The 23,848-nt window shown below is 44.0% G+C and overlaps 1 protein-coding gene across 3 annotated transcripts in view; it reads right to left on the bottom strand.

Moving 5' to 3' along the window:
- ESRP2 (epithelial splicing regulatory protein 2) overlaps positions 1 to 23,848 on the bottom strand; it is a 51,502-nt gene that overhangs the window by 5,598 nt on the left and 22,056 nt on the right. For 2 of the 3 annotated variants that reach the window (XM_081015841.1, XM_081015842.1), the window contains exons 4-16: positions 21,643 to 21,756; positions 20,367 to 20,481; positions 20,063 to 20,161; positions 19,866 to 19,926; positions 16,581 to 16,691; positions 15,743 to 15,875; positions 15,007 to 15,049; positions 13,791 to 14,092; positions 8,979 to 9,200; positions 8,314 to 8,512; positions 4,312 to 4,531; positions 4,032 to 4,209; positions 103 to 214 (exon numbers count right to left, since the gene is read on the bottom strand). In XM_081015841.1, the coding sequence (XP_080871967.1) occupies positions 125 to 214; positions 4,032 to 4,209; positions 4,312 to 4,531; positions 8,314 to 8,512; positions 8,979 to 9,200; positions 13,791 to 14,092; positions 15,007 to 15,049; positions 15,743 to 15,875; positions 16,581 to 16,691; positions 19,866 to 19,926; positions 20,063 to 20,161; positions 20,367 to 20,481; positions 21,643 to 21,756 (1,887 nt within the window). In that variant the 3' untranslated portion in view covers positions 103 to 124. The remainder of the gene's footprint in view (positions 1 to 102; positions 215 to 4,031; positions 4,210 to 4,311; positions 4,532 to 8,313; positions 8,513 to 8,978; positions 9,201 to 13,790; positions 14,093 to 15,006; positions 15,050 to 15,742; positions 15,876 to 16,580; positions 16,692 to 19,865; positions 19,927 to 20,062; positions 20,162 to 20,366; positions 20,482 to 21,642; positions 21,757 to 23,848) is intronic. The other variant, XM_081015843.1, reaches the window with a different exon arrangement.

Here is a 23,848-nt window from a genome sequence, read left to right as displayed (position 1 = left end):
GCAAGGAGGAAAAAAACCAATTTCCCACCACTCCCAGCCGATCATTTTGCCCTTTTTCCAATCACCACCAAAAGGCTCCACCTTCTGCCAGTCTGAGCTTACCTTCACTGGAGGTTACAAACACTTACAAACAAACCCAGTCTTTCGGTGCTTGTAACACACTCCTTGCTTGGTCGTTGATCTGAATAAGGCCATTGTAGTCGTCAGGTGCATACTACAGTACAAGTGTGATACATAAGGTCAGCAAGAGAAGGGGCAGGTCATCTTGTTACCAGCAAGCCACACAGACCAGCACTTGCAAATGTCATTAGGGAAGGGGTGGGGAGGAGTCATGGCTACAATTGTCAGGGGAAGATACAAGTCAGGCACTGGGTCCATCTAGCTCAGTGTCGTCCACTCTTTTCCAGCTCCAGTATTTTGTGCAGAGAAGGGTTTTAACCTTCACCTGCTACCTGATCCTTTCAACTGGAGAAACAAGGGATTGAACCTGGGACTTTCTGCATGCAAAGCAAGTGCTATTCTACCCAATAAGCTATGTTGGCTGCCTTTCTCCAGGATGTCAGAAGCAAGGGTCTGCCCCAGCACAGTGTTTTGAATGGGGATGCCAAAGAGCAGCGTACATTCTCAGGCCCTTTGTTTCATTGGAAAGCCCCTTGTCCCCATGCCCTGGAGGCATCCACCTGAGGTGCCAGAATCTATGTAAGCAAAAGCATGGCGCAACCTACAGGACACCATCAGAAGTCTAGCTAATGCTTGGGCACCTTTAGATCACATTCCAGGTGGCACTTATGTTTTTAAAGTCACCCATAAGCCTCTTTACAAAAGCTGCAACTGTCAGAGATCCAATCTATAAAGCTGGGTTAAGCAACAGCAAGGCATACTGTGTTACAAGCCCAGAGTGTCCTGGGAAAACTATAAAATGTATTCTTGGATTGTGACAAATAAGAAACAAACAAACAAAAAACACCTTTAATTAAGTCAGGTTAAAAACATTTAAAAAAATAGTCCATGGATCTACAGAGCAGAGCTAGTTCCTGAGTTGGGCAACTTGACCAGTCAGACCAAGCCCTGGAATTAACGCCAGATGTTTTAGCAAACTATGAACCCTCATTAATGGCCCAGTGTTAAAATGCAACCCCATGTCATCTGTCAAACATTGCCAAGCACCAACTGTTAAATATTATAAGGGTGATGAAAGCAAACACCAAAATAAAATTTAATTGGATGACAAAAGGTTGATTTCAAAATACAACCTGCGAATGGTTCGCAGATATTGGACATCAAATCTCAGAGCGGTTTTGGAAGCAAACTGGGAAACACCGCTCTAGAAGTGTAAGAACTAGACGCTCCCCCCCCCAAAAAAGTTCATTTTTCCAAGGCTTCAAGTTTCACACCCAAAGAAAGAACAACATACAGAAGAGGTTCTCCACTCCTCCTCCTCCTCCTCCATGCCCTCAATCATATAGACAAACCATAAACTAGGAGATGATTCTGAAATGCATCAAGAACAAGTCATGCAAGATGTTAGGTTTCTAAAGAAACCCAGAGCAGAGAAGATGTCTTTGTGCAAGCATCTATTTGAAAGAAAAGGAAGTCCACCACAATGAGGTCTCCTGTCCTGTTAAGTGGGGACCAGAGCTAGAGAGACAGAGAATGCATATGCCTCTGGCAATTTGCCATCACTTTGTGTCACTGCCCCCCTCAATCTTTCCGCTTCTCAGTGATATCTGGTCATCATGTCCTATTGGAAAAGCTGCAGGGTCAGACACAATAACACCTGGGAAGGTGAGGCAGTACTAAAGCTCAGTATAGGTTGGAAAAATATGCACATATATGTGGAAGTGGATAGCTCTCTTTAAGCACTTGTTTATTCATGAGAAGACATGAGGAAGACACCTTCACCAGGTGTCATTTTGAAACAAGATGGTGGACCAAAATGCAATTCAGCCATGATTTCATGTATTTTTTTTGGCATGGGTTCAGCTCTTCTCATTATACCATTGCCAAACTTGACATGAGGGTTCCCAGGGTGGGGTGGCAGTCTTTTTAGCATTTGGATGCCAGCCACCATTTTGAATCACGATGGCAGACCAAAATGTGACCTTGGTGTGACTTCACCCCAATTTTTGGTGTGATGGGTCCAAATTTACAACCTGCACTATCCATTTAAAAATCACATTTTTTTTGGTTTCTAAAGATACATGGGCAATGCCAGTCACTCTTCACTAGTGAATAAATAGAACAGACTCTATGCTGTTTTGCTGCAAGGATTTATTATAACCCTTCCACCAGCCTTACAGAAGCAAGCTTCAATACTACTGCAGTGGGAAGTCAGAATTTATGTTTCAGCTATGTGCACCATGCTACAAACTGCCTTATGCTGCACAGTAAGAACTGTGACACTGTAATGGGCCCAGACAGCACCCTTGAGAAATGCAGAACAGTGTAATCTAGAGTCATTTAGCTTCTATGCAAGATGTCACACTTTCAAACTGTCAGGGCAACACCCTTTAAATAACCTCCCCTGCATCCCAACCCGATTCAATCAATCATTCTCACACTGATCCACACTGGCCAATGGCAGCAATGCCTCCAAATACAGCACTAAGTTCTAAGCATGACAAACAGCGAGAAGATAATTCAATTAGGTGTAGCAGCGCAGGCCGAGTTCAGAAATAGATTACAGAATGAGATAAGGAGGAATTCATTTTTCGAGAGACCCTTGAAAAGGGTAGGGCTGCTTAAGGAGATTTGGGGGAAGATTATAATTTGTAAGAACACCTGTTTGGCAAGAATGAGGACCTAAAGAAGGATGATGAAAGCACACAAGTATTCTCACATAAGAATGGTTGTTTGGAGGAAACAAAACAGAAAATAACGCACACTGAAAATAATAAATTATTCCCATTTTTTATCATTTTTACAGCTGCAACTTTGAATTGATCAAAAGCATCTGGATAGAATAAAACAAGGGTGGGAAATCTCAGGCCTGGGTGGGAAATTCTCCCAGGTCAGAATGTTTCCTTGATCTCTGACAATGCCTCTTGCATACCTGGAGGATAGAGGGCTGTGCTGAGTGTATGGAGAAACTAGCCAACCATAACAAAGGTTAAAAATAAACCACATTCTTGCTCTATCCACTTTTGCCTCTGGCATGCAGTCACCAGAAGGTTGCCCAGAAGGGAATATGGCCCTTGGTTTGAAAATGGTTCCCCATCCCTAGACTTAAAAAGAAAAGAGAGCTGTTCCCAATAAGTTCAACATAAGGTTGTTGTTAGTCCCCCCCCCCCATTTAATGCAAATGTTTTGAAAACTGAATGGCAAATTTTGTCTTATAAGGCGTTCATCTTTCCTCTCTGCAAGCTTTGTCCACTTGCAAGCCTTGTCTGTATCATCTTTTCCCCTTTAGAAGAATGGCTTCTCATGTATGCAAATTGGATGGTAATATAAAGATGGAATTAGCCCTAAATGGTTGATGGGACACCATTTCATCTACATGTATGACTGGCAAAGGAAACAACTGCTGGCAATTATAAAAGAAGTGGGACCTAAAAGAAGATGTTTAAGTGTATCCTTTCCAGCTAGAAGGAGTACTCCTGATTCCAAACTGGCCATTTTCTCCAGAACAAGGCATTTCACTCCCAAACCTCTTTTCCAACAGATACCCAACATTCTGTGGTTACCAAGATACTAAGCTCTTGTGCTATTTTTGTTGGTTGGTGGTTTGTTTGTCTTTGCACCCTTAGGGGTCCCTTCTTCATTTAAAACAAATTTTGTAACTTAAATTCTGCAAATGTTGGGATTGTCCCAGGCATGAAGATTCTTCCTTCTCAGTGGCCCTGCTTTGACTTCCTTCCCGTTAGCCTTCACCAAACCTGAACAGGAGCGATCCGCACTGCAACGTTTTGCCGCAGGATCCACTTGATTAAATGCGGAAACTGCATGATGCAAGAAGTTCCGGCTGCAGCTCTCAGCTGAGAGGCTACCTGGTGACACAGAGGGTGAAGCAAAGGTAGAAACCCAAGACTAACCTGATATCCCTGGAAGAAACTGAGGATTTCCTTCATTCCTGCATTATAGGGCAATCCCTGCATCCGGACAAGGGCACCAGGCTGAGGCAGCATTGGAGTGTGCGTGGCTGAGGCAGCGGCTGCAACTGCTGCTTGGGGTGCTGTGATGTACCCTACTGTGGTCGGGGACACCGGTGGGCTGGAAAGATAGGAAAATGGTAGGTCCAAGGGCTGTTTCACACATGCAGGTGCAAAAAGTTCACCCTACCTGGAAAAGTTACCAGCCCAAACAGGATAGTACCTGGGGTAGTAAGCTGTGTAGTTCATATAAAGTTGAGCAGCCTGACTTGGGTAGTAGGTAACAGCTGGACTAGCGGCGGCAGCAGCGGCAGCAGCGGCAACAGCAGCCGAAGCCTGCTGGGACCTGGTTTGAGGCAAGAGCGCTTGCGACTGATATAATGCCGCTTCTGTTGGGATCACGGCGGCAGCTGTCTGGAAGGCATAGGCTGGAGGAGAAAGACCTGTGGATAAAGATCACAAAACAAAACCCCAAAGCAAGTTAGCAAAGACAGAATCCATTGGACAGGTGGATCCTGTCCCAGGAGCTGCTGGCGGGAAAACTTCCAAGTGGAGTTCCAGCCTTTTGAGTAGGTATAAAATTGAGGGGTAGGTTGCTAGTTACTACCATCATTGCTACTAGTGGCTGCCATTACTTGCTAGTTACTACTGCCATGGCATTAGGGGCTAGAATGGTGGACAAGGAACCTGGGAGACCCTGGTTCAAATCTCCACACACAGGTGATCTTGGGCCAGTCACTCCCTCTCAGCCTAACCATACTGCACAGAGTTGTTGTCAGGATAAAGTGGGGAGGGGGAGAACTGTGTCTGCCACATGAATGTAATAAAGTTTTGGGCAACTATGGGAAATTAATTGGTGTGCTGGTAAACTTTATGTCGGCGTACATTTCCTTTTATATTTTAAGCGAACTGTTACTTGTTGAACAGTTAGGGATATTGTGATATTATACATTTAATTACACATTATGTTTATCATGGTGTTGTATTTTGACTTTTTTTTTTGTAAACCACTTTGAGTACAGATCTGTGGAAAATGATATATACAAACAAACCACATGACTGAAGTGCAAATGTGGAGTACAAGTTCACACTTCGAAAGGTGAAACTGGTGAGCAAAAGCTTTATGTGATGGGCAGTGCATGGTCATATGTTCAGAATCCTCATCAATGAGTTTCGCGGGTTTTTTGTCCTTTCTCGGGAGTAGCAAGGCAAGTTTCTGGTTCTCATTGTTTTAAGTCAGTGGTGGGGATCCTCAGTTCCACAGGCTTATTTTGGCCATTTCCCCCAAGCCATGTCCTTGATGTCATACGTGACATGTGCCTCCCTCCCAAAAGCTGATTTTACTATTGATCAGCAGCACCTGAAAATCCCCATGCCTTTGACACGCATGGTTTGTTTCAAGCCACCCAGGAAAAGGAAAAGGAACAGGTGACAGATGACTCTGCCCACCAGTTAAAATTGCCCATTGGGCTTTGGGAAGGTCAAGATCTAACCCACTGACTAGGCCCAGCATCTTGATTTAAGTATAAGCATGAGTGAACCATTTCTTCTAATATGTGTTAAAAGCCAGCAAATGTATTGCTGAGTTACTTTACTGACAGTAGTTCACGGATGTGTGCGTTCATTGCAGTATGTTACAAGAATATTTATGCATTTGTAGGCCTTATTGTATGTTGTGCTTATTATAAATGGACCTGCACTGCATATTCTACTTTATTGGAAAGCTTGATGTGTCCTCTTGTGGCTTATTTTCTTGCTGTTGTTTTTCCTCCTGTCTCTAAAAAGCAACTTAGATTGGTAGGCTTGGCAGTATAAGCTCAACAGTCACTGTGGCATCAAAACAGCAATAGTTGTTTTTAGCCCTGGAAACAACTGGTCCTTATTTTTTCACAATCCTTCTTTCAACTACATTTTAAGCCACGAGCTGTCTAGCAAAATGTGGAAGTCACCTACCCACACTTTCAAGTTCTGGCTCTTAAGCCACCCTTTTATTGTCCTCCAACAAAACAAAACCCAAATGCTAAGCTGCAGATATCATTGCTTTGGTGTGCAATGAATCCAGCCACACTGTTTATAAAGTGTTTTAAGACCATGAAAATGCATCGTTTCATCACTCAGTTTTGGTCCATCAGAACCCTTGTCCCAATAGATGCTCTGACTTCAACAACAAGCTGTGTCCCTGAAGACCAGCACCTCCCTACTGCAAAGAGGCAGGAGGAGATTAATCTCATTGGCAGCTGCAGAGCAAATTGCTTCAATTAAAAAAAGAAAAGCACAAAAAATGTAATTGCCAAGCAAGCTCTACTAAAGGTGAAATTTATTGCAGAGTTTTCTTTTCCGGTAATGAGGTTAACACAGTCCCCCAACAAAAGCAAAGTACATAATAATTTGGGGAGCATCTCTAGCTACCAATACCCCCAAAATATTTTAAAATACAGGGCTGCAAGCCTAAGAAACCATTGCAACCCATCATCTAACACTATACAATGAAACTAAGCATACTTAAAAGTATGTTCCACTGGCTGCAATCCTATGTAGACTTTCCTGGGGGTAAGTTCAAGAAGGACACTGACAAACTGGAACGTGTCCAGAGGAGGGCAACCAAAATGGTCAAAGGCCTGGAAACGATGCCTTATGAGGAACGGCTAAGGGAGCTGGGCATGTTTAGCCTGGAAAAGAGGAGGTTAAGGGGTGATATGATAGCCATGTTCAAATATATAAAAGGATGTCACATAGAGGAGGGAGAAAAGTTGTTTTCTGCTGCTCCAGAGAAGCGGACACGGAACAATGGATCCAAACTACAAGAAAGAAGATTCCACCTAAACATTAGGAAGAACTTCCTGACAGTAAGAGCTGTTCGACAGTGGAATTTGCTGCCAAGGAGTGTGGTGGAGTCTCCTTCTTTGGAGGTCTTTAAGCAGAGGCTTGACAACCATATGTCAGGAGTGCTCTGATGGTGTTTCCTGCCTGGCAGGGGGTTGGACTCGATGGCCCTTGTGGTCTCTTCCAACTCTATGATTCTATGATTCTAAGTCCGACTGAACTTATCAGGACTTAACTTTCTAATAAACGTACATTGCACTGTTAGCTGGTTAGAACAGTTCAGGTCAGTTTTAACTGGCAAGCGTTAATCTTTATTACATTTCTGTCTTTCCTTTCTTCCATTATTGAACTTCCTACAGACCTTATTTGGTGTTAAGATTGGCTTGAGATGGGGGCTCTCTTCTTAATTCCACCACCATCATCTGAAGTGTGGGGAATCGTGGTAGCCCCAAATTGTGGAACTCACTCTCCACAAAGATGTACCTACACACTATCATGACTCAGCTTCCACTGTATTCCACTGGATGGCCATCTATCAGGGAGTCTTCAGCTGTCATTCCTGCATTGCTGGGGGGTGGACTAGATGACCCTTGGGACCCCCAACTCTACAATGCTATGGCTGCATGATTCTATACTGAAGCTGTACCTTGTTGCTACAGCTTTTGACATGTTTATTTTTTGGGGTGGGGGCACTTTTGTTTCGTTTAACCTATGTTGTGCTGCTTTTGTTTAGAATTGTTATGCATTTTATGATTTATTTTAAAAAATGGCTTTGCAGTACTTGTTTTTAATTGTATGATTATATTGTTGTGACCCATCTTAGGACCTTATGGTGAAAGGCAGGTAACAAATCTTATAAACAAACATACAAAACAAATGAAACTCAGGATAGGGGTTCATGAGGATTAAAAGAGGATAGGACAAATTCATGGAGGATAAGCAAATTTGCTCTATCATGTGCCCTCAAGACCATGCCCTGGGTATGCTTATATTAGGGCTATGAAAGTTTATTATAGATATCCTTCCCTTCTAGCAATGAGTGACAGTTTCCTCCCCCCTAAAATAATAAGATACCATTGACTTCCTAAAAAAAGGCACCTACACTGAGAGGTTGCTGATACACATACTTAATTCATTAAGATAAATAAATCAAAAGTATAGTTAAAAGGCAGGTGATCAATCAGCTAAAATTATTGAAGCGGTTGACAGCCCTAACAGCTTCAGAATCACATCTGATTTGGGGCCCAGCTTCCAGTCCCAGCCTATCCACGGAGGGGTGATTACAGACCGCAACTCAACCCAAGACAGAGAGGGCAAGACCCCCACCGCAGCGCCATCAGCACCTACCAGAGCGTCCCCCGTTAGCAGCACAGAAGAGAGCAGAAGAACTTGGGAGACTTACATGGTAACTTACATGGTGGCGGAGACAAGCCACTACGATTTAAAGTGCCACCCATTAAAACAAAATTCATCTCCTCTCCTGAACACTGGAACACTTCCACGTAACGGTCCTTCATCATCTTCTTGTGGCACTTCTGGGCCACCAGGAAAGCCCGGTCAGAAGATTTCATCTGGATAAAAGCATCACCAGAGGGACGGCCCTGGAAGACAGAAAAAACCAGGCAAGGGGATGGAAGAGAAGTCAAACAGGGCATTCTCCCCACTTTTGTAGTCAAACAGGGCATTCTCCCCACTTTTGTAGTCATTGGTCCCATCAGTAATTTTAGCATATTATCCTTTTTAAGCAGAGCTTTATTTTTAATTCTTAAAGGAATTATTCCATTGATCGCTGCACAATTTACATGTCTAAAATATTGAAAGCATCAATATTTAAAGAGATGTTAAAAGGCAATACACACGATTGGTTCTCTGGGATCATGTGACCCCCCCCCCCGGGAGGATTCTGTTCTGGGCAGTTCGTATCCCAGCTTGATTGATTGGGCCTTCTCTGGAGATTACATAAATGAAGAAGTTGGGAGCTCTTGGGTTGTTTCTCCGATGGCCACATTCAGTATCTCCACCCATTTCTAACTGAAACCCTAGAAAAACCATCTTGAATTCCCATACCTGCTGGTTCAGGACCATGTGGACTCCATGTGGCTTAATGTCTGCAGTAGCGTCTCCCATGAACTCCAGGATGTCATCGATCCCAGCCGTGTAAGGCAGGCCTCTAAGCCGCACACAGTCTCGCACGCTGCCAGCAGCGATGGTGTACGGAGGTGGCATCACGGGGATGATAGGTGTGGGGAGGGTGGGGATGAGAGGCGTCGACATGTACCTGTTGAGGACCTGTTGGCAAAGAATCAGGGGCGGAAACAAAACAGAAGCAAGCAGGGCTGAGTAAAAGGGATGTTTTCCAAGATGGAAGGCATAGTCAGAAGGCAGCCGTAGATGAAACTGAATGCTGAATGATACCAACCCTCTATAATGCATGTGACAGATTGGCGTGCAAAATTCTTGAAATACGCTGCCATGGGCAGAATTGCTCATTCAAGGAGTAAGCAACAACAAAGATTTATTTATGAAAAACTGGATAAGTTTTATTCAGTACGGTAGATCTAGAGGATGCGTGTCTAATATGTGTTACAGTTTTTCCCTCTTGCTGCAGATTGGATTTTGTTGTCTGTTTGGGGGATTTATTTATTCACTGGAAAATAAGTGATTGGTTTTTGCTTATGCATAGATTGCTGATTTTATTTTTTTGTTATGCGTAAAGTTACAATAAATCTTTTTTTTTTTTTTAACCTAACCCTGATGGCTGTGTTCCACCCTCCACTGCCACAAGCAGTGTGCTTCTGAATGCAGTTTCTGGAAACCACAGGAGGGGAGAGTGCTGTGGCACTCAAGTCCTACTTGCAAGACCAGAAAGCTGGATTCGAAAGACCTTTGGCCTTATCCAGAAGATCTCCTCCTATTTTCTCACTCATATGAAATTGCTGTTTCCCACCCTGAACCCTTGGCAGGTGATGCGCTACGAACCAAAGTTAAAATAAAACCAAGAACTCAGAAGGGCAAAAGCATCACACAGAGCAGCTCCAGACTGCAAACTAACCCAAAGAACAAGACTAGAAGTTCACATCTTAGGAAACACAGTAGCCACGTTTGAACAAGAATAGCCGAGTAGGTTTTTGCATAAACAAACACAAAGCTCTTTTGATCCACCATCTCCTTCAATGAGGCAAGCAAATTGAACTAAGAAGTAATTGTTTTCTAGTTTTTCCAAACAGGCAAGATACAAACCACCAACTTCAGAACAAAAAATGATAGCCAACCAGCTTCCAACTGTGGCTTAATGTCCTGTCTTGTTTCAAATGTGGTAATTATAGTTTTCCAGTTCCGTTGAAATGGGAAACTATGGTTAATTAGAGACTTCCTGGTTTGACTGTTCGGGCTACAAAGGGAGGATCAAAGGGGATGCATGCACAGGTAAAAGGCTAATTAAAACTGAATATGATAATCCAAACTGGGCCAGCAGTTGTTCAGCTGTGGTCCAGAGTGTGACTTAAGCAGGACTCAATATGTCATAAACTGAGGAATGGATACTGAACTTAAAAATCCAGCTGCAACTGTTCTGATAAGGCACAGTGAAACAGAAATGTTGCTAGGAAGGTGCGCTTTCACTTGCAACAAACTCTGTTTCACATAGATTTGTTGATCAAAATATGCCACTTATCATTTATGCAATTTGTTTGTCATGACCCAATACAAAAGGTCTCTGGAAGACTTAAACATGCAATTAAAAACCACTATCAAGTTTAGCAACAAAACAGCAATATTACACAGAAATAGCAATAAAAACCATATTCTCTCAAATGCACAGGAGAAGAGGGACATCTTTGCCTGGCACCAGAAGTCCATGTTAGTGCCAGGCAGGCCACACTGGGGAGAGCATTGCATTTTGATGACTATAATCCAGTTAAGGCAACAAAAATTGCAACACCCACCCACCCACACCAATCGATACTTTTTTTTTTAATCCTCCCCTTACAATTTTTAAAAGAATTTGGAAATCCAATTTATATATGTAGAATGCAGTTCAGAAAAAAATGCATCACCTCTGCCCATTTGCTGTGCTTACTGGGGCTGATGGGAGTTGTAGTTCACCAACATCTGGAGGGGCCAAAGTTTCCCCACAGCTGAGCTAGAGGACACCATGCTACACTTTGCACTTGGCAGCACAAGACACCTGTTTGCAGCCAGGGGAGGGGGGATCTAGCCAGCATTATGAAACCTCAGCTGTGAGCACTGATGGGAGCAAGTAAGTGATATAGGAGTAAAACTAAGCAGGTAGATCTTCTCCTGCTTGGGGAATCACCCCAAGGAAATTAAGAAAGAGTCCTGCAATGGGTTGCTGCAGACCACCATATCTCAGTTTGACAAGCCAAGATATGGACAAGCCTTGGGTTACTTATCCAGCCTCTTCACTCTTCCCAGTGCAGCAAGAAAAACAAGCCAGGAACTCTTCAGTTAACTATAATTTCTCATTTCACCCAAACCACGAAACAACAGTTAATTACTCCAGAACAAGCCAGGATATTAAACCACGGTTTGAAGATGGGTTTCTGGCTTGTTCCAAAGCTTGTTCATTTCCTAGCTTGGACAAAATAGGAAACTGTAGAAAACTGAAGACTTCTTGGTTTGCTTGTTCCCTTAATCACAGGGTTGTTTGTATCTTGGTTTATTAAAGCAAAAATATGATAGTCCAAAAGCAGCTAGTGCATCATTTCCATGACCCAGGAGAGAGAGAGAGAGAAAGGGAGAGAGAAACTTAACTGAGTCTGATGAGCAACAGGCTGTACTAAGTGGGAAGAAATGCGCCACTCTCTCAACTGCTCATTATCGGTACAATCCCAGCCCACATTACATCAGCACCTTTACATCATATACACAGAAGGGAAGGGGGTCAGGGCACGCTGCACCTACAAAGTGAGCAAGGACTCTGAACAAAAGGGTGCACACACTGTCCAGCTGCCAAAAACAACAAGCACTGCAGACTAGCAGCCTCTGATATCCTTGCTTGCTTTGAACAAGCTCCCAAAAAAATAGAAGCATGAGCCACAGATTAATTTGGGACATCCTTGGAAAAACCAGCGTGAGCCTCTCCTTGCCACACTGCTTAGCTTGCGATGCTCTTCCCTCTAATCATGCAGGAAGTGATATTGGTTACCTGCCTCAGACACATTATGACACCTGAACCCTGGTTTTTCTTTGGTATGTTATTATGTTTCATTAAATTTAAGTGGTACAGACATAATTTGAAAATAAATGAAAAGTAACCAACTGCTAAAGTTGGTTAAATGCTACAGATAGCTGTTATAACTTGAGCCCTGCTCAAGCCTTTTGTTTTAATGACAAGGAAAGCCTCCATGAAATGACATTACATGTTCCAAAAAGCGCGTGTGTGTGTGCGCGCGCGCACACACACACACACACACACACACACACAAAGAGAGTGCAAACACAACAACTACCACCAGCTCCCACTTGCAGAAAGATTGCTTATTATCATTTGCCAGATCTGGGCCAAGGGAAATCTCTGCTTCTCACTGGTCCCCTTGCCTCCCAGTTCCCATGAGCTACTTTCTGAAGCTTCTCCCTCTTGGGTTCCTCCCAACAGACAGAAACCAGACAGAAATAATTGGAGACAAGCTGCCTGTTGAGGCCCATTGTTCAAAAGCTGATTAAAAGAGGACAAGGGGGAGGCAGAGCAGCAAATAAAGTGGCTGCTGTCTGGTAATGCACTTGTTCGGTCATAGCTATTCAGCCACACACAAAAATCTGTGAGGTCAGCCTTGCCCTAACCTGTTGCTCTCCTGATGTTCTGGACCAGAACTCCCATCAGTAACTGTGCTGACTGTGGGGGGGAGGGCAGTGATGGAAGTTAACACTGGAGGGCAACAGGTTACAGAAGGCTTGGTGAGGCTTTAGTGGCTTCTGCTGCAACAGGCTAACAATAGTGCAATCCTAAACATGTCCACTCAGAAGTCAGTCCTACTGAGTTCAATGGGACTCACTCCCAGGAAAATGTGGTTAGGATTACAGCCTAGCACAGCTCCTGCTCTGGGTTTGAGCTTAGATTGCCTTCTTTTCCTGTTCAAGAACTCCTAGCTTGTTAAAAATAGGATTCCATGTCAGCAGCGTCTGCATATGCATTTTCTGTTTATCAGTCACTGCTTTTAATAAAAACAGATTCAATTGAATAACTGCACAGACATGGAACCTGCATGTGCCAGACCAATGAGATGGACATGTTCTAGGTCAATACTGATCGAGATGGCCCTTTATCAGGGCAGCTTCTTAAGTTTACACGTGACTCAGTATAACACAGCTTTGTCTGCTCCTAAAAGAGGTTCAATAAATAATGCCTTACATGGATGCACCAACCTGACCCCAAGATGACGAGTTTCGGTATAGCAATTCTCCACCTTCCACTACCTAGCAGTTGTTTCTTCACAATAGTGACACTTGGGTGCTAAACCCAGGTTGGCTCTCATTCAGGAGGTCCCTGCCCTTGCAAGTGGGGAAAGAACAAGACTGGACTGAATTCCGGTTCTTGCTTGCTTGTGTGACAAAGAAGGGGAAGCAAAGGCCTCAGCAAGAAATAGCAGCCCTGCCCCTGACCTTTGCTTTGGCTGCATGGAAGTCAAAGCTCCTACTGGTAGGATGGAAGAAAGAAGCAGTGGAGGTTGGGCGTATGGGGCCCTGGCCCACCAACAACCTCTGTTTGCCCTCAGTCACCTCATAGCAGAAATGCAGCTTCTTGCCAAGAAAGGAACGGGGAACCTCTGGCCCTCCAGACGTTGCAGTTTCCTGTGACACAGTGATGAGCCACTTTTCGCCCCCCCCCCCATATACACAGAATTGGGCAAGTGCTCCAACCTGCTGGACCTCTGCTGCCGTGCTTCTGAAGAGCTCAATGTATCGCTTTCCCAGGATCTCCTTGTGTTTCTTAAGTGCATTCTGCGCGTACTCTTCACAGGCGAACAAGACGAAAGCATCTCCCGTAGGCCGGCCGTCTGGATACTTGACAAAGAGAAGCCCCTCCTTCCCTCCTGTGACGGGGCACTCGGGTCCCAGGAACCCCAGGACATCCTCAGGCGTGGCTGTGAAAGGGAGACCCCGCATCCGGATGATGACTTGGTTCTCCTTAGAAAGGAACTGAGCTACTTCGTTGGAGGTACCTGCAGGTGGGTAGGGGGTGAAGAGTTACAATAATTTGCTATATCTCTTTTACACATACCTGGCATTTAATTAACTGGACCAAAGAACCTAGGAAGTTGCCTTATACCAAGTCAGACCATTGGTCCATCTAGCTCAGTACTGTCTGCACTGACTGGCAGCAGCTTTCCAGGGTTTCAGGAAAGGGGCATCACCAGCCCTACCTGGAGATGCCAGGGATTGATCCTGGAACCTGCATGCAGGATAGATGCGCGATTGTTGAGATACTTTCCCCAACTTTTGAAGCAACTTTTAAGATGATCAAAAGTGTTTCAAAATGAATTCATCTAACCCAGGGATGGGGAACCTAGGACACTCTTGATGTTGCTGATCAACTCCCACCATCCCTCATCATTTGCCACACTGACTGGGGCTGATGGGAGCTGGAGTCCAAGAGTGCCTGGAGGGCCACTGGTCAACAACCCTTGATCTAATGCGATTGGTTAAAATGTTGCAACCCTATCAAACATTACCGACCATTCAATGGCATCTGTAAAGTACTGTCAAGCACTCAGTTCTCCTGCACTTGCACACTTCAGCACAGTCTAGCATTACAATACATTACAGGGGTAACTCTTTGAGGCAGGTCTTTCTTGTTTACTGCTAATTATTTCACAAGCAGGCCTGGAAACTGAGCCAGTGCAGTTAGCGATATTGTCATAATGCCCAGTCCCAGCTAGTAATCCCACATCATCCTGAGCTAACTGCGGTTTCCAAGTAGCCTTCAAAGGCAGCCCCAGGTAAAGTGCATGGCAGTAGTCTAACCAGGAAGCTAATGGAGCATGGATAGTACACTGTAAATTTATTTTGTTTTCGCACATTCACAACAGCAAACTTTCAATGGCAAAGCTGACAAGGTTTATTCCAAACTTCTCACCTCCAGCAATCTTCAAAAATTCTTCCCCAGTTGCTTTGTAAACCTGAAGTAAAGAAAGGAAAAAATAAAGTCCTGTGTTGGTGCGACAGATTATACTACTAAATCTGAACAACATTAGCATTGCATAATTTCTGGCCTTTTTTTTTTTTTTTTGACACACAGGTTTTTAACCCTTCTGTGCATGCAAAACACATTTTACTGATCTGATAATGCAGAGGTCAGCAAACCTTCTGGGCCCAGAAGCACCACACACAGAGCAACCTTTTACACTGGTTAACACAAAATGCGTCTTCCAAGCCTAATTACAGCAGAGGGAGGAGTGAGGGGAGGGGACCCTGTGGGCACATATTGATGATCCCTCAAATTAACATGACCACGTGTCCTATTTTACAGAAGACAGTCCTCCATTTTATTCCCCACTAGGATGAGATGCATCCATTTAAATCATAGCATCTCAATTCTATTTCAATTGTAGTTAATTATTACTGAATCTCCATCTTTACCTGCAAATTAGCACATGCACGTTTTATGGAAATATGTACTCTCTTTTTGGGTGATGTTAGATCAAACAGCTAGTATTATTTGACAATGGCTTGGATTTAATGTTGAAATAGGAAACCTAGTAAAGATAAATCTGTTTCTTTTCATTTATTCATCCATTCCACACTTTTTCTTGTACAAACCACAGAGGCTAACAACATCCAAAAGCATTCAGACCTGAACCCAAGAGATGTACCTCAATGTATCTGCTACCCATGTGGTGCTTGTGCCGCTCTAGGGCCAAATCTCTCTGCTCAGAGTTGACAAATCGCACCAGGGCCTCTCCATTCCTCCTTCCTTGGGCGTTCAGGCACAGGGCCACCCCACCTCTAGCAGGGAGACACACAAAAAAGATGAACAAGGATGACTTCATCTACATCCTGAAAAAACCAATTACTCTTTTATTCTTCCAGGGCAGAGTGAATGGATGCAAGACATATTTAAGGAAAAGCAGGAACATTTTTTCAGCTCAAAGGCCACATTGATTTGTTGGGAACATTCCAGGGGCTACATACATGGGGGGGGGGGGGGGAGGGAGAGGCAAAATTGGTCAGAACAATGGATCTGACTCTTAGCTTGGTACTTCAAGCTACATTCCCAACCTTGCAAAAGTCAGACACTGCCCCCCCCCTTCTGTCCCCTATCAAAGCAAGCCAGAAGCAACATCACTATTCAAGAACACATTCCAGCAGGGGAAAGCACTTGTGAAAGGTGCAGAGCTTGCCACAGGTCTGTGGAGAGCAGGGAGTGCCCTGAGGGTCAGCCAGAGCCCCCTGGCCAGAGGTTGTCCATCGCTGCAGTAAAGTTTGGGACTTGAGTAGACAGCTAAGGCTGCAACCCTAAGGGCCCTTATATCAGCTGGGGCCTATTTGTCTCTTGACTTCTCAAGTCACATGGGCTGACAGCCTAAAAGCCTCTTTCTCTCCCAAGTGCTCGGAATCCTTCAGCAGGAAACTGTAACACACATACGAATTTGTAGCAATGAAGTCAAATAGCACTGCATCCTGAACAGGGAACTTTACAGCAGATCTTACTTGGCAATATTAAGGCCTTTGAAAAACCGAGCAATGTCCTGGTCGGAAGACTGCCAAGGGAGCCCTCTGGCACGTATTACTGTTTCGCTGTCCACTGCTTCTGATTTACTACTGTGGAAAAGAAAAAGGAGGACGTTTGAGATCAGCAACTGATCCAAGCACTCCACAATTCTTTTTAAACTATGCTGCAAGCAACCATGTAATAAGCACACCAGTGTTGAGTTCTTTCTACAAAACATATTATGCTATTTGGCAATTCCGGTGTGCACAACTTCAGCCACTGGAGTGGGAGCCTCAACCCCTTTCACAATGGAGGCCAGGAGCCAAAGAACTACGCAATGAGTTTTGTGCAACCCAAGCATCTGTGTGCTTGCGTTTCTTGAACAATAACACATCCTGCTAACTCAGGTGTCCACATAGTTTTAAATGTGAGAGAGCTTGTGATATGGGATGGGAGAATTCGGATATTCAAGGAGGGGGAAGTGCAAACCATTCCACTGGATGAAAATAGCTCTTTGGATCCCAGCCAGGATGTGAAATGAAACATGAGCTTGAGCTTGCAGGAAGCGAAAGACACCGCTCCAAGATAGTGCATTCAAAGCAAAACATAGGTGCACACTGGACTGGCAAGGCTATTGCGATTGCTCTTTCCTGCACAGCCAAAACATTTAGAGGCTACCCCTGGTGTAGATAGCACTGAGCTAGAAGAACGATTTGATTCAGTATAAGGAGGCAGCTTGAGTCCCTGCTTTGAGCAATGGAAAATGGATGCCATTCAAGACACACTGCCACCTCCCAAATACAGTGGTACCTCGCAAGACGAATGCCTCGCAAGACGAAAAACTCACAAGACGAAAGAGTTTTTGGTTTTTTGAGTTGCTTCGCGAGACGAATTTCCCTATGGGCTTGCTTCGCAAGACGGAAACGTCTTGCAAGTTTGTTTCCTTTTTCTTAAAACCGTTACAGTAATACAGGGTGCATTGCTTGAAGAGGTGCAGTTGCGACTTGACTTCGAGGAGCAATTCATAGCACGCGGTGTGGTAGCCTTTTTTGAGGTTTTTGAAGACTTTTTTTGAAAAAATGGAAACCGTGCTTCGCAAGACGAAAAAACTCACAGAACAAATTAATTTCGTCTTGCGAGGCACCACTGTAAAGGACAAATTTCGCCATTTCACTATCACATTTTTAACAACAACAAAAAAAGATACTGCTTTTCTGCTTAAAGATTAAACAGCACATACAATAAAAGAACCCCCTTAGTAACTGTGATGCAGCACAGAATATATAACACATCTAAGAAAAAAAGAGAATCCAGATTATCCAATGCAATAAAAGAAAAACAGCACACTATCAGAAATCAAACCAGCCAAAAGATTTGACAAGCTGCAGGAAGCCCCCTGTTGTCCATCTGCCTGTGTCCATTTGTAAATTTGCCTGTGGCTTTTTTCTCTCCCTTCCCCTGCTTGCCATATTAGCTTATTTGCGTGTTTTTAATTTAAAGCAATCCAATCACACCCTTCTCCATCTCTTAAGAACCCAGCAAAACAACCACACATCCTGTGACCCAGGAAATGGGACTGAGGAAAGGCTGGGGAAGGGGAAATTCTCAAGCTCCTGCTGAAGCAAGTTGTCAGTCAGCTGGCCTGGATGCCAACTGCCCATTCACTAATACAGTGAATACACTCCTGACGATTTCATTTCAGCCTGGCAAAATGCACACTCAGTCAGAGACACACTAACAATAAGAGTGAAGAGCAAAGTGTGCAAATGCCCGCTGAGAAGGTTGCCTCAAGAGAGGTTGCAGCCCTTGACTCGAGGCAGCCTGCAAGGCAGGAGACTTCCAAGAAGCTCAGAAAGAGCACCAAGATAAACACAGTTGTCCCTTCATGTAGTCATCTCTCTCTCTCTCTCTGGTGGCAGCACAAGTGCAAAGACCAAGCATGCCCCAAACCTTCCCACACAATTTGAGGCAGCCTGCCTTTCATTGCTTACATTACGTCCAACTGTAGTTTGCAATACAGTTCTACAGTATAACTGCTCCTTTCCCCCATCCCTTTGGACTGAAAGAAAAGAATATAGGATATTCTGTGAGAAAAACCTTACGAGGGGCTGATTAACTTTTAATGCAACAGGCAAAAATGAGTAAAGGTATCTAAAGGTCTGATTGCAATGGTGTAACGATCGGTGTCTAGGTGCTTTAATTATTTTGGTATTATTGCATCCAAGCTGCTGGAGGGTCAAAGGCCACATCTGCATCAACGTATAGGTTTCTTAGATGCATGGGAAAAAATGGGGAACATGTTCTGGATTCATGCAAAACATTTTACTGTGGCCCACTGGGATTCCATGTCTTATGAGGAATAAGTTGTATCAGCAACATGGACAAATTCTTCTCATAACAAGTTTGGTGTTTAAAGAAAACACCACTAAAATAATGGATCAAACTCTTTTATGTGCTTGTGGAAAAAAGAAACAAGCACTTATATTTGGAAGACTTATGAAGGCTCCCCTTCAACCCCACCGCCTCAAATACATACCTGTGATATACTGGAATAAAGTGTGTGTGTGTGTGTGTGTGTGTGTGTGTGTATGCAAGTTTGGAAAAGGCTGTGGCCCTCCACAGGTTGTTGGGATTCTCAACTATCATCAGCCTCAGCTGATGGGATGATGGGAATTATATAATCCAGAACTTATAGGTAGCCCACTGATTATGTTTGTATTAGCAAAAATGAGCTTCCTGAAAGATTTAGGCTGGCTCTTTTTTTTAAAGCAAGTGTTTAATTTAGTCAAGATTTATATATTACATTTGGTTATACCCACTGCAATTTCTGATGCAAACACTGGGAATTTTTCTTTTGTTTAAACTTGAGCACACTAACCACTTTGGGAAAACTCATATATGAATGCTAAAATGAGCAAAAACAGAAGTGCCCAACTTGTTTTAGATTTATGTACATGTTTGCACCACCTTGACCTATTCTTTCCCTGCCCCACCAACAAAGAAACTCTATCTAGAATCAGAAGGTCTAGAAATCAAAAGAAACCAGATTCATGGGATGCACCAGGTATGGGGAAGCTTTGGCACTCCAGAAGTAGTTGGACTGCAACTCCCATCATCCCTGGCTATGGGCCATGCTTATGGGGGCTGATGGGAGTTGTAGTTCAGCAACGTATAGCGGGCCAATGGTTCCTCACACCAGGGTGACAGAATCATCTTGGGGACAGAGATGTTTGCACCCCCTCCCAATCATGCACCCATTGCTGCACTGTGAAGCTACTACTTACCAGGGTCCAGTTTCATACTTGTATTTCACAGTTTCTGGGACAGTGAACCTGTGATCTGCAACTGATCAAAACACATTAAAAAATACTTTATATTTTAAATGGAAATGCACCCAGAAGATTGAAGAGAGAAAAACTGGCATTTGTCAGCCATGATGGAAAAGTGCCCACATTCAGCAGAAGCAATTGTTTCCACTTACCACATGTATCCGGCAGCATGCTGAAAATAATGGCCACCATGGCTTTCACTTGCCACACTCCAAAATCTTCCTCTGCTTCGTTAATCCTAAAGCCTATATCTAGACAGCATGTTCAGGAAAACAGGGCAAAGGGTTTCACGAGCTACAAGGACACACAATTATACTAAAAAAGAAAAAAGTTTTCCTTTTCCTTAAAAGTGGGGAGAAGAAATCACCCCACTGGATTAAAAGTTGGTAGGGCCACTGGGACCTGTATCAACACAAAGAGCCAATCCAGCTTTAGAAGGAGCAAGAGAAAGGATACATTCTGCCATAGACTGGATAGTTTGGTCTTTCACGGGGGCCACATTAGGGTAGCAGTCATGAAACTCTTTGCGCAGATCATAAAATGAATAAAAGCAGTCAGACAGTAGGAGATTCTGTGATGGAGAAAAACAACAACACATATGGAGCATTAGAAAGCCTCATTCATGTCCTACACGGATGCAGGTCTTTAGTTTTCTCCAATAGTAGAAGACAAACACAAAGGCATTATTATAACTATAATTAATATTGTTACAAAAACTCATGCAGATCTACATAGATGCAGATCCTTAGCTTTCTCCAACTAAGGTCAAATCCACACCATATATTTCATGCACACTGCTTCGCCCAAAGAATCCTGAGAACTGTAGTTCGCCCCTCACAGAGCTACAGTTCCCAGCACCCTTAAACTACTGGAGGAAGCCATGGCAGTGGAGGAGAGAGGCACTCTCTGTTCATAATTAGTGACAGCTTTAGGATGTTACAGCAGTACCTTGGTTTAAGAACTTAATTCGTTCTGGAGGTCCGTTCTTAACCTGAAACTGTTCTTAACCTGTGGTACCACTTTAGCTAATGGGGCCTCCCGCTGCTGCCGTGCGATTTCTGTTCTCATCCTGAAGCAAAGTTCTTAACCCAAGGTACTATTTCTGGGTTAGCGGAGTCTGTAACCTGAAGCATCTGTAACTCGAGGTACCACTGTATACCAAACTGGTTTGTTCTGAACTCCCTGCTCCCCTGTTCTTCTCCAGCAAGGAAGAGATTGGAAGCTTTTGTTTCTAATTTTGTTATCCACACTTTAGTGCTATGTCAAAGCCCCGTACTGTGGTTTATCTTAACTGAAACAAGCCAGCTTCAATAAATCAGTTTGAAATTGACTTGTTTCCAACAAACAGTAGTTGGGATTAACAGGTTTAGGGTTTTGGAAATGTAAATTGTGGTAAATAAAATCTCTTCCTTTCAGCCATGCTAGATAGTGGGGGGGGGGGGGGGAGTGTGGGAGCCCAGCGGAAAGCAGGTCCCATTCCCATCATGATAACATCCAAACCTAATCATTGTGAAACTTCTGTGTCTCTTACAAGTTGCAAAAGCATTTTATCTCAGGCAGCAAGATGATTTGGGTCAGTGCTGTGCATCTTTCACAAGTTCCACTCACATTTGGAGACTATACAATCTGCCATGGTGATGGCGAAGGGGTTGTACTTTTCAGACCTACTCTGACCACCACTGGCTGCATTCATGTTTTCCAGGCTAGTGCTAGGATCCTGCTAGCCACATACCTTTTTTGAGGCCTCTGGATGAAGGACCTGCCGAATGAGGAGCTGGCCATCTGTGCAGAATGTGTAGGTGTTTCTTCCCAGAGCCTTTAGATCACTGGATACAAGTTGGCTGAACTAGAAAAAGCAAACAGTTGTATTCAGATTTGCAAGTTTCCAACTCAGTCCCTCTTCTCGCCATTTAAAATACTAGTCACCAAATGAGCGAGTTTGAAACATGACCCAATGGAATGCTTCTGCAAAAATGTCTGAAAGGCCCAGCCCATTCTGGGAAATGCAGTCGGGAGAGGCTTGGGAAATGTGAGGATTCCCAGAGAGGAGATTGTGGCTGCTGTGGTCTTTCCCTGGTCCTCCTCCTCCTGTGCTGCTCTGAGTCAAGCCATGGTTTGGCTTAGCTTATCCTCCCAACTTGGTCCATGGTTTGAGGATTAGGGGAGGAACACAGCACATGTGATCAATTCTCTGGGAAGCTGCATGTTTGTGTTAAGCCATGATTTGGGTCCAGTGTGATGTGCAAACCAGGCACTGAGTGCCTGGATGAAAGGTAACTCAGACTTCTTTAAAAAATAATAATACAATAAATATAAAGTAAAATGAGGATCAGAGCAGAGCAATCCAGTCAAACTGGGAGCAGAAAAGTTTTGGTTTCACATATTATTCTATCCCTGATTAAACACATGCACCAATTTGGCAATAGCTCAGTAATTATGTGCACCTGCCATTCAAGGGTGCCAACCACAGCCTTTTAAAAAACAAGAGAGTGTATGCCAGTGCAAGATCAGTGCTGTTTTAGCAAAAGCTACCAAACAGTTAACACTGATTAACATGTTTCTGTTAACCAATTTGATAAGGAGAGAAAGTTAAGCAAACAATGGTCAGCAACTCAATAAAGGAGCAGATGAGGCAAAGGAGAGCAGAAGACCCAAGTGCTTAGTCCAAGACTGCATATACAACATACATTTAAAGCACCAGACTCTTCACCCGCCCCCAACAAGAATCCTGGGCACTGTAGTTTAAGGGAACTGTAGCTATGTGAGGGAGTAAACTACAATTCCCAAGATTATTTGGCGGAAGTCACGTATGGTGTTTTCACAACCCTATACATCTTTTCACAGCAGGCTGAGGCCAGATTGGAATCAGGGGCTTCCCAGTTGCTGATCTCTTTAAAACAACAAAGGATTGTCACTCCTTCCTGCAATAATATTTTTTGCAGCTATCAGACAGTGCTAATAAGCCCCAGCACAACCAGAAAACCACCAGTCTCAAGAAGTCTGCAAAGAAACAAAAAGAAACACAACAGCCTTTTACCATCAGAAACAGTATTTTCCACCTGTTCTCCCTCCCTTCAAGGTTCACTCATAGAGCCCAATGATGCAAAACAGTATGCACCGAAAAAAAGCATTTTCGGGGCTTGTGCCAGTTTCAAAACTAAATCCCAAGACACACTTCTATTCTTTATTCTCATTAACATGAAATTTCAGAAGTCTGCACATTTTGGAGTTCAGAGGCCTCCCTTGTTAAAGAGCGTGGAGTTCAGCAGCCTCAGAGAAACTGTCTTGACGCCAACATTTAAACAAATGCAGTCGGAGTTCTGACACCCCTCCCCCCGAGTCTGTTTTGTAGGAGTGTAGCTGTGCCCAAGGTGTGTTTGATTACAGGAATTACAGCAAAAGCAAGGTTTTGACTCAGTCAGATCCATTGTCCAAAGCACCAGATCTGAAGTCTCTTGCAGGTGACTCAGGTTAGAGGGAATCCAAACACAGTATGTATCTGACTTCCGGGGTGGCACCATCGGCAATGGCGGACTCCCTCTGATCTGGAGGGACTAGCTCCACGCGAAACGGGTCTTTTCTGCTACGGCGAAGCGGGGACCCTTTCAAAAATCACAGGCGGATGAAGCCTGTGACCATGGGACTCGGCGGGCACCTTTAGCGCCCCCCCAACCCGCTAAGGAACCCACTAACGGGCTCCGGAGCGAAGAGGGGGAAGTGGCGCAGTGCTGAGAGTCAACTGCTTCTTCTGTGGAGCGAAGCCGCACAGCCGTTGCCGGAGAGCGCTGCCTTTTTCCTGGGACAATTTGGCTTCTAAAATAATCACCCGTGAGTACTTAAATTTCGGACAATTGGACTTTAAATAAGGACTTGCGAGCAGAAAGGAAAATTGGACTTAAAAGTTTACCTCAATTTGGCAATGAAACGGGAAGGTCTAA

Source organism: Podarcis pityusensis, assembly GCF_964106645.2.
Source record: "Podarcis pityusensis genome assembly, chromosome: 8".
In the NCBI taxonomy this organism is placed as follows: Eukaryota; Metazoa; Chordata; class Lepidosauria; order Squamata; family Lacertidae; genus Podarcis; species Podarcis pityusensis.
This window is presented reverse-complemented; position numbering and strand designations above follow the sequence as displayed.